The sequence below is a fragment of the Diceros bicornis genome, chromosome 26 (assembly GCF_020826845.1).
Source record: "Diceros bicornis minor isolate mBicDic1 chromosome 26, mDicBic1.mat.cur, whole genome shotgun sequence".
Classification (NCBI taxonomy): Eukaryota; Metazoa; Chordata; class Mammalia; order Perissodactyla; family Rhinocerotidae; genus Diceros; species Diceros bicornis.
In genome coordinates this window covers 11941143-11952194 of record NC_080765.1, presented here as the reverse complement: position 1 = coordinate 11952194, position 11052 = coordinate 11941143, and the positions used below count along the sequence as shown (strand labels likewise).

Here is an 11052-nt window from a genome sequence, read left to right as displayed (position 1 = left end):
CTCACAAGCTCTGCCTCACAGAGGCCACTCCAGCAGCACCAGGTCAACAGGCGTGCTGCCGAGCCACAGCTCAGCCCAGCGTGGCCGGGACATTTCACGACTCTGTTGCTGCTAGTTCAAGGGTATTTGGGATGGAGACAGGGTGTGCTCTTTGGGAGCTGGACTACCCACACAGCCTCTAAGAGCAAGTCGTTCTGCTACTGTGAAGTTCCAAGTGTGTGCAAGTGCTGCAGTGAGGGTCGCGACCTGTGCCTTTGAGGCACCTGACGCCTGAGGTCACGGTCCCTTTCTCCTGGATCACTTTTCCCTTCCCAGCTCCCCAGGGACATCAGTCTTGCTACCTCTCGATGCCCCACCCATACCTGACCCCACCCATCGCCCACCACCCCGACCCACTGGCCCACCTGCCTCCACCTGGCCCCGCCCTTACTCCCCACGGCCTGACTCTGTGTGGGGACGCACACCAGGGTGACCAGTCTGGCAAGGTGGCACCACACAGACAGGCGGGCCCTCCAGGCCCCAGGCCCCAGGCCCCCCTGCACTGCTCCTGAGGCCCTAGAACCCCAGTCCAGAGTGCTGGGCCCTGCATGCACGCCTGGCCGCCCGGCCTTCTCCAGGGAACAAATCTGCCGTGTCCCAGGAGTCACGGAGCCACAGCGCGGGGTGCTGCACACCGGACATCAGCTGAAGCCAGGGCTTGTTTACTGAGGTAGCTTAAGACTGTTTGCTTTTAATAGGCCAACAACCCAAGGAGCACAGGCAGACAAATGTACATATTTACAATTCTCAGGGCATTTTCTTGGGAAAGTCAAGTCCACGGGCTGATCTTGCCCTTCTCAGCTCTGTTGCTGGCCAGGCCCCTACAGGTCAGGGTGCACAGGCCTGGTGGACAGCACACAGAGCCTCCTCCAGCCAGGCAGGGGCGTCCTGGTGGTGGTCTGTCCGCCCTCCGCACTGTGACGCTGAGCTCCTGGGCTCCTGCTCCTCTGAGGGAAGAGTAGTGCAGAAAGGCCGTGTTCTGAATGGGGGGCGGGAGGGGCACCCCTGGGAAAGCGCAGGCCTGCGGGCGTGGCCTCCTGCACCCTCTGGGGCTTCACGGGTAGACGGGCACCTGCAGACCTCCAGCTCTGAGCCCGGCACCCAGGGAAGGATGGGTCTGGTCACCAGGGAGCTGACCCAGTGGATGCAACAAGGCGGGGGTCAGCAACAGGTCCAGTCAAGTTACAATCAGTCCAGTGGAGAAGACAAAAAAGAAAACTGATCTGGCAGCCCACAGACCAAGTAAAAAAGAAACTCAACAAGCCAGGGCCCCTGTATGAACAGAGCCCAAGTGGAGGAAGGGGCAGGCGGGTCCCAGTGACTCTGGTGGACGAGGCTGGGCTGGGGAGACCCCTTACCCTCCAACGGGTGGCCACTACAGAGCCTCTCCCTGCCACACGCCTCGCCGGTGCTGCAGCCAGAAGTCTGACCACTGTGAGGAGGGCCCGGGCTTCCTGAAGACAAACAAGTCTTAGTGGAATCTCCCTGCAGTTCGACATCAGCAGGGCCAGCACACTGCAGGGGTTTTTGGGTGTTCTGTTGGGCTGGGTGGGGACAGTCTAATCCCTAGATTCTAGGGGTAAACCCTCAGCTCAGGCTAAGAAAGCGCTCTCTAACGCCAGCTCTCTCCTGAGACGCACTGTCTGTCTTGACAGGGTGCGTGGAGGAGAGTCAGACGCCTGACCTGGGGTCCACGGGGTCTAGGAGCCCTTGAAATTCCACCCTAGCCCAAGGCTCGTTGTTACCCACCAGCAATGGCTGATCCCACAACAAACAAAGCTCTAGGACTGAGCCTCTGAAAGGGACTCTATGCCAAACAAATGGGGCCACGGGCTCTGCTGGGCCCCACGTCCTGTGGAGCTGTGGCCTGCAGAGGGGCCTGCACACAGATGGGTTGGGGACTGCCCTGAGACCCTGTTCTCTCTGCTCTCCTCCCTCTCCTGCCCTGGAGGGACCCCCAGCTGGGCTGGGGGAACAGCCTGCCCTGCTGCACTTTCCGAAAGCAAACTTGGTGCCGCTTCTGTGACTATATAATTCGGTATTTTTTTTAACACTTAATCCACCCAGTGACAAACTTCCACCAGACTCCTTCCCAGGAATGGCAGCTCTTGGGGACAGCACCTGGGGGGTAGAGAAGATGACAGAGGAAAGGTCTGTGTGGTGAGGGGCAGGAGGGAGGAGCCTGAGGAACACCAACTCATTTTGGGACCCTGATGTCTTCAGCGACTCATTAGCTTTTGAAACGGCTGCACTTGTCATGGGGATGAGGGAGATGGCCTGCTCCATTGCAGGCCTGTCTCATCTCACACTCTTCCAAAAGGTACAGCATGGCGTTCTAGCTTGACCTACTGGGCTGAGATTAGAGCAAATCCTGGTTGGAGAAGCTGTCGACAAGGACTTGGAGGGAGGTGGTGATGTCAGTGCTGGCCCCTGATACGCAGCTCGCCCCAGGCCAGGGCCGAAGGCAGGCCCATAAGTTGCTATAAGAGAACGTGTCTCTGCAGGGCTCCCGGGCGGCCCCTCAATGCCCGGCAGCTGTGTCTCTCTGGCACTGAAAACCACCGCGTGAAATGCAGCAGAGAAGAGGGAACGATGTGACCACTGGCCCTTCCCAAAGATAAAATAAAGGCATTCAGGATTCCTGAAACAAACAAACTCAGAAAACCAAAGAGAAAACTGGTGAAGACGTTGAGGTGCTGAGTAGGTACTGCTCTTTTCCTAACAGGATAAATTACTTTCCATTTTAGTTAGTATATCCTCTTCACCCGAACCTCCCTCGGGCAGAGCATCACCACCAAGTGAGGGCAGATCAGGGGCCTAGGGTGGGGGGGCGCTTTTCCTCGTCGGCAGAGATGGAGCGACGACAATCTCGTCGGAGTCGTCAGAGTTGACGTCATCCAACGGTGGAGGCTCTGTGGGCTGCAGCCCCGAGAGAGAGGACTCGGCTGAAAGGAACCAGAGAGAGGGAGGTCGGTCACTCCTGCTCAGGGCTGGGGCCCGCTTCTCACACATCACCTCTTCCCCAGCAGGCAAGCCCAAGGTCACACTCAAAAGGAGTGAGGGACGGGACAGACCTCCAGAATCACCCATGCCACAAAGCCACTCTCAGTATTTCCTAGGTACACCCACCTCAGTCTCCCAGCTCAGCTTGGAGCATTTTGGCCATTTCCAAAAAGCATAACACCTGCAAAAGGTGAAGATTTGCCAGCACCGAGGCAGCTCAAGTCCGAGGTAGGAATTCCCTGAGTCACCCTCACAGCGGTGTCCCAGGAGTCTGGGGCCGGGCGGGTGTGAGTTTGGGGCCGGGCGGGTGTGCAGATGAGGCTGGCGGCCACCTGCGTGCGCAAGGGCCGGCTTCCTCGTGAGAACACGCCGGCTTTGGGACTGCAGGCCCGCCCCGGGTGGGGGAGGCAGCACAGGACAGGGCAGTACCCAGTGACACTGCCCCGTTTACCCTCCTTTCTTCACACACATCTACGTTTCTCAAATCCCGTCATCCACACTAGAACGGGCGCCACCTACAGACCACCCACACCCTCAATGGCCACCTTGGACGGAGCGGCAGGTTCCCACCACCCACCCCAGCAGCCCCTGCTCCCCAGCTCCAGAAAAAGGCCTTACTTATATTGCTTCAAAAGGATAAAAGTAAAAAAGTAACCAATCAGCGATTTGAGACAAAAGGGAAGGAATTACGACTCAGCTACACTGAAGACACCGTAACTGCGTCAGCTTTTTTTCTGTAACTTTCAAGAAAATTAATATTAGAGTGGAAACTTAAGAAATTAAAAACATCAGTTTTCAAGGTTATCTTGAGTTTTTTCTTTCTTTAAAAACACTTTCACAATCAGATCAAACAAGGGTTTGATTTACACCTTTCACACAGACCCGCTTCCTTGGGTAAATACAAGCTGAAGGCCAGCCTGTGTCCTGTGATAACGCTCTTTAAAGGAGGACGAAGCGGCTGCTCTGAAGTCACACACATTAACAGGAGAAGGAGGGCAGCTGAAACAAACACTGCAGCCCTGAGCAAAGAATCTAAAGGTCACCAAACACAGGGCTTGGTGAAATCAGCAGGAGAGGGGTTTTTGGAGAACCATTTGAAGCCTTTGGGGAGCCCGAAGGTTCCAGGGCGGCCCCTCTGGCTTTCCAGGCTTTGCACATCTGCACATCTTTCCTTAAAATCCCAGTGCTGGTCATCTTTGTTCGCTGAGCTTTACAAATGGAGGTTTTGGAGAGAATCAAAGTTCAAGGTTTGCCAGCTCCAACACAGCCAGAAAAAATGACTGACATGGATAAAACGTGATTGCGAACGTGGTGACTTCCAGGTTGGACATGGTGTAAAATCCTTAGCTCGTGCAGGAGACGCTCTGGGAGACAGCCCTCAGCAGGCCAGGCCCTGGACGGGCAGGGGTCACCAGGCCGAGGGACTCAGCCAGTGGGCCTGATGAGAGCAGAGTCGTGCCTCTCCTTCTTCCTGCATCGTGCCTCCTCGCTGTGGCCCGGGCATGGCCTCCCACACTCACCAGAGCAGGGCTGCAGGGCTGCTGGCTCTTCTGGCCCCCACAGTCTCAGTGCTTCATCCTCAGTAGCTGGTCCCTCCACGGTCTCCCCACTGCTCGCTTCACTATCTTCCTGACCTGCAATGACACGCACACTAGAAGCACCCAATCTGCAGAGAGATGGCATCAGATATGGGCAGGACTTGTCACATCCACCCGTCTTTCTACCCTAATGTGTTCTGATTCAGAAAAACTGCTTCCTTTTGTAATTCTTCCTTGATATGAAGCACATTCCTACCTGCACTCTCTCTGATTCCATCTTTTCGACCTAAGAACTCAGTACAGAATAGTCCTTCACTGGAAACACTCCCACACGAGCTGAGTGCACCCTGCGTGCCACGTTCATAAATATCACCTCAAGACTACACTTCTTAGTCCAGTGACAGTCTCAAATCTCAGAACACTACCCTCTGGCTCATCTTCAGCATGACAGTAATAGTCAGAATAAGCATCTGCACATAAAAGTTCCTTACTTCCTGCAGTTCCTACAGTAGAAGGTACAGAGGATCTGAAGTACAGTCATAGAATCACAGATTTGGGGACTGAAAGAAACCTTCAAGCTGTCTCGCCCAATTCTCCATCTCCTCCACATGAGGAGGCCCAGAGACGGCTGGGCCCTGCCCGGGACCCCATGTCAGGAGTCAGGCAGAGCAGGGACCAGGCCTCACAACTGGGGTGTGGCACCCCTGCCAGTTCCAAGGATTTCTCCACTGACTGCTTTTGGACCTTAATGAAGCAGAAAAGGAAATACAAGCCAAGTTTTACTTAAAACCAACAAACAGGAGAAATACTGGCCCAAGGGAGGGAAACCACCTAGCTCCAGTTAGAGCTGAGAATAAAAATCAGACACAGAAGCCATGAAGCTCCAACTGTGTGGCCTGCAGGTAACTGTGGAAATACCCTGATGTCACTGACACTGGAAGTGTCCCCAGCCTGTCGAGCTGCAGGGAGCCCCTTGGGACTTGTCTCTCTCCCCTACAACCCAAGGGGCGAGGGAAGCTGTGACAGGGAGGCTTGGTCGAAGTGCCTCCCGGCTGAAGGCATTACTTAGTTTACAGGTGGCCACAGGTGGCACAAGCCCCCCTTACACGTGCTCACATATCCTATGCTTCCGGGGCGATGGCAGCTCTTTTGGCTTAAACCTCAGAGAACCAGCTGCCCCTTGCCTCAAAATTTGAAATGCAGTGAAATTACCCAGAGAAGCTGCAGAGCAGGGTGGAGAGGAAGGTTCACGGTGTGCAGCCAAAGCAGATCTCCTCTTAGTCAACGCTGCAGTGGGAGCTCTTTGACTGGTAGCACTGGAAGAAAGAGAGAGACCAGCTGATTCTGACTTTCAAGAATGCAGACATGTCTGAGGCCTATAGCTGGCTCACTGTGTGTTAGAGGCAGCTGCTCAGATAGAAGCAACCAGCATGGCCAGCCCGCACCAGGCGAGCCCAGGTCCTGAGACAGGCTGATAGAGAAGGGGCCTCAGGTGTGTGTTCTGCCAGTCTCTGCGGGGCACACGGCCTCAGCGGCCTTCCTCTCCCCACTGTCTCTCGGGGCCCCATGCCTGGTGGTCACAAGCCGTGCAGCTCTCCACTTTCTGGCTGGGCTGACTGCACCAGGGGTGGACCCTCGACCTATGCTGAGCACCGGGCCCATCCCAGGTCATACGGAATCAGGACCCCGAGATTCTGACTCGGTTTGGCTCTCGTTTTGCAGAGAGAAATTGAAGACTTAAAAGCAATGGGCGGCTGCTCTTTTCTGCCATGTAGACTGAGAAACAGAGCAGTTTGTGGTGAGAGAGCAGAATGAGCCTGGCGTGCAGAGCAAAGCAAGTGGGGAGACAGAGAAGGGAAGCCTGAGCTTCCGAGAGCAGCAGGCCCTGGCTCCGGTCCACTCCCGGCCCCAAGCTGCCCCAGGCCCTAGGGGCATCCTCTGAGTCTCACTGTCAATTCCTCTCTGCCCAATTTGACTTAAATGGAGAGCCCTGACCAACACCCCAGCCGATCTAGTAGGAACGGCGCTATTTAGAGTGAGTGTGTATTGCTGCAGGAAGGCTTCTGACAACAGCCACATCTTCCTGAACACTGGGGTCACGTCACATTTTTCTTTAAAAAGGAGTACCGCATAAGGACAAGCCAGCAGCTGTCTATAAACTGACGGTTTCCAGGACCTCACAGTGTCCAACCCCGTTTGTTTTCTCCCAGGAAGAGGAAACAGTTCTAGACAGCCCTGTTCCTGAGGACCAGAACTCGTGGCCCACTCTACCCACACAGTTTTTCAGAGGAGTAACTTTCGCTCTGGAACACGCCAAGGTCCTGGCTCCCACAGCCATCAGCTGGGCGCTATGGGCTGACGTTCTGGATGGGCAGCCTCCTGCAGTGTGTGTCCAGCATTTCCTGTGATACAGAGCAGGGGTGGGCCTGCCAGTCGGACTTACCTGAGCCTGGCCCGTGCCAGGTGTGCCCGGAAAACAGACTGGATGACAGTAATGGCCTCCTCTTGCCCTGGGTCGCCCTCGGCCTGGACGATGGGGCTCAGAACACAGGGTAATGGAGAGTTCTGCGGCATAATGACAGCGAGGAAGAGAACCGAGGTACAGAACCTTTTGAGAACCTCTGCCCACCTTCCAGGCAAGGGCCACACCTGGACATCAGAGAGCCAGGGAAGAGCACAATTCCCTTTCATGTAGCTCAGATCATTACTAACTATTTAGTCAGCCATTTCCTAATTGAAGACTCTTAATTCTTAGACTCTAGAGATTCTTAAAATGAATGTCTGGTCATTCTCAGAGGAGGGGGCTGATATAGAAAGCTTGTGTCTTTATTAGATTTTTAAGCTTATGTCCTCATTGCAAGATGGACATGCTACCTGAGGTCCCAGCACCTCAAAGCAATGTGGCCCCTGAAGCTACATCCGTCTGGAGCTGCACAGAAGCACCACGGCTTGGTCTGAAGGTGCCACGGGCTGGAGAGGAAGGGGCCACAGGGAAAAGTGTACACGAGACTGAAAGATGCCCCGCGCTCTTCTCGGCTGATGAAGTACGGGAAGAAGAAATGGAGAGGGAACTGTTAGAGCTTTGGGTCTGTGCCCCGCTCCCTTGAGGGTTACCTGGCTGGGAAGGCTTGGCACGCTGGGAGATTCAGAACCACGTGGTTTGCTTGACAAGAGCTTTGCCCGCGCTAGATGTCCCCTGAATGCTGCCTGAAGCACAACAGCCGCCTAGTAGGGGAAGAGAGAGAGAAAAACGGGTGTTAATTTCCTGGACCATGGCAGGTACAGATGAAGGGAGATTCCAGAGGGACCAGCCAGCACGTGCTGTCAACCACGTGCACCTTCAGACCAAGCAGTGGTGCTTCTGTGCAGCTCCAGACGGATGTAGCTTCAGGGGCCACATTGCTTTGAGGTGCTGGGACCTCAGGTAGCATGTCCATCTTGCAATGAGGACATAAGCTTAAAAATCTAATAAAGACACAAGCTTTCTATATCAGCCCCCTCCTCTGAGAATGACCAGACATTCATTTTAAGACTCTCTAGAGCTCTAACAGTAGAGACAATAACTACCCATACAACTGCATAATCACGAGTATCTAAAAGAACCTCTCTCTCTCTCACTCGCTCAGAATCTCCTACAGCAAGAAATAAACCAATCCTCTCGGAAGAAAAAGGCACAGATGCTCGATCCCACAGTAAACTGTGTGGGAATATAAACGAATCGTCTGTTAAGTGCTATTAAGTTTAGCTGCTAATATTAGTCCATAATTTACACACAGTTGTGTGAATTAATGTTGGGATACTTTATTCCATTTCATACACTTTCCATATACATCTTCTAAAAATCAAGTAGGGGAGAGCATGATCTCAAACCATTGAAGAGGAATTATTTATCCTTTGACCTTAATCTTAAATGACTTTCCTAAGGAATATGCATGGATGCTCTATAAGTTCTGAAATCAATGTTCTGGATTTGAGGGGTAGCACTTCTATTTGAACGATCCTGCCTCTGGCCCGGGTTACAAATACCACAGCTCTTGTAACTTTAGGAGAAGGGCACGTGAGCACATTGAGTCTTGATATGACATGCGTTTAGAAGTCTACAGGCTTCCACAATCACAGTCATATCTTTGTTTTTTCTTGAAGGTAAGGTGAAGGAAATGTCACGAATGAGGGGTTAAGAAACAAGTACAACAAACCAAGGTGCGTGAAGATCCGTTATCAAGGGCACTTAATCACCACTAAAAGCAGGTGGCTATTAGACTAACCCAGAAGGTTCATGACGCTCAGATGACAGTAAAACTGCTATATCAGCTGGAGGGGTGATGGCTGCTGACATTACACCAACTGCAGCATGACAGAGAGGGACGGAGCATCCTTCGTGCCACACACTGCCCACACTGTCACACTTACCCTCACAGCAGCCCTGCACAGTAGGTCTTTCATCATCATGACTTTAGAGATGAGGAAAGCAAGGACTAGGGAGGGAGTCCCGGGAGAGAGAAGGCAGACCGTGGTTGACAGCACGTGCTGGCTGGTCTATAAACACACTGTGAGTCCTCCGAGAAGTCTCAAAGTTGTTCATTCACTTACTTACTAAATATTTACTGAATGCCTGCCACCCGCCAGGACAATCTAAGAACCAGAGATGGAGCAGCAAAAAGACAGAGCTGGCCCCTGCTGGACTTACATTCTGATAGAAGAGACAAGTAATTAAAAAAATGAAAAGGAAAATACCAGGTAGAGCTAAATGCTATGAAGAGGGCCGGCCCCCTGGGTTAGCGGTTAAGTTCACACGCTCCGCTGCTGGCGGCCCGGGTTCGGATCCCGGGCGCGCACTGATGCACGGCTTCTCCGGCCATGCTGAGGCCACGTCCCACATACAGCAACTAGAAGGATGTGCAGCTATGACATACAACTATCTACTGGAGCTTTGGGGAAAAAAAATAAATAAATAAAATTATTAAAAAAAAAAACAAATAAATGCTATGAAGAAAATAAAGCAGGATATGGGGCTGGAGAGAGATAGGTGGTAAGGGGTGCTCAGAGAAGGGGATTCTGAGGACGAACTGTTCCAGCAGAGACCTGAGTACAGTGAGGGGCAGATATGAAATATCGGGACGAAGAGCCTCTCAGCAGAGGCAGGAATAGACTTGACACTTCTAGGAGTGCAGAGGGGCCTTCGCATTGGGCAGACCTGCAGGGGAGCCAGGGAGCATGGCATGTCCCGTCTTTGGGGAACAACTTTGGGTTTGTTCCTAGTGTGAGAGGAAGTCACCTGGTGGCTGCGTGGGGAAGAGGCCATGCGAGGGAGCAGAAGCAAGAGGATCAGCGAGGAGGTTACTGCTATAGTCTAGCAGCTTCCATCTGCACTGTTCCAAACGCCACTAGCTCTTTGCCATTTCCAACACGTCCTGCTGTCCACTCTGACTCCATTTCCGGTCTCGCTCCCACATTCTTCCCAAGCAAGCCATACTCTTTTGCAGGCCCCAGGCTCTACTTTCTGCCTAGAATGCCCTTTCTCTCACTTCTCGGTCCAGTGAGTTCCTACTCATTCTCAAGGCCCAGCTTGAACGTCACCCCCTGTAGGGACCTTCCAGGCCTTCACAAAAGCAGAGCTGGACTGGCAGCCCCACAGCGCCAGGGCTGCAGCCCCAAATCACACCATCCACCCTGAACTGTGATGACTTGTCTCCATGTCTCTCTGTGTCCCGAGAGCTCACCTGGTTGCCTGACACAGAACCGATGATCAGTAAGCACGCTGAAAGAATGAATGAATGATTGAATGAATTTTGAAAGTGTGAAATTTACCCAAATATTTATTTTATGTTAATATCACTTATGTATTTTAAACTTAATGTTGGGGTCTGGTCTGATTTCATGAATACAAGTACTTAATGACATTTCTTGAAATATCTACACAGTCACTTCTCTCCAAAGTAAAAATACATATTTTGAAATTGTTGAAATAAACCTTGCTTACCTCATCCAGAACAGCCTTTTTTTTCTGAAATAAAGAGATAAATGATGAATTAATGTGAGGATGAATTTTTCACAATACGGCATTCATTTGTTAATCCCACCCCTGCCACAGTCAACAGGATAGAAAAGCAGAGTCGGGGTACCAGGACACTCCCCTCACTGAGAGCACCCTCCCCACTGCCACACCCCAGGAGGCGCTGAGTCCTCCAGTCCTGGCCAAGGCGAGGGAGCCAGACACATCTGCAATATAAGGAGGCAAGCAGCCATAATTAGGACGGCAAACGTTCCCAGGGCAAAGCACGGTTAGAGATGAGGGCATGTTGGAGTTGGCGGCGGCTCTTGGCCAGCTGTGCTGCAAAGAAGTGACTCACGAGGACCAACTCTGAAGAGAAAGCCCCTTCTCCCAGCTAGAGCTGTCCTGACACAGGTGCCTCTATGGATGATCACAGAATGGCTGGACACGGCCTGCTGGCGATGTTACAAAGGGGACCCC

The 11052-nt window shown here is 52.8% G+C and overlaps 1 protein-coding gene across 1 annotated transcript in view; it reads right to left on the bottom strand.

Moving 5' to 3' along the window:
- Positions 1 to 707: 707 nt before the first annotated feature.
- Positions 708 to 11052, bottom strand: part of IQCE (IQ motif containing E) — a 57212-nt gene continuing 46867 nt past the window's right edge. Inside the window, 6 exon segments of the mRNA XM_058569403.1 lie at positions 708 to 2984; positions 4563 to 4676; positions 5793 to 5896; positions 7024 to 7145; positions 7695 to 7805; positions 10561 to 10584. Of these exon segments, the coding sequence (XP_058425386.1) occupies positions 2857 to 2984; positions 4563 to 4676; positions 5793 to 5896; positions 7024 to 7145; positions 7695 to 7805; positions 10561 to 10584 (603 nt within the window). The 3' untranslated portion in view covers positions 708 to 2856.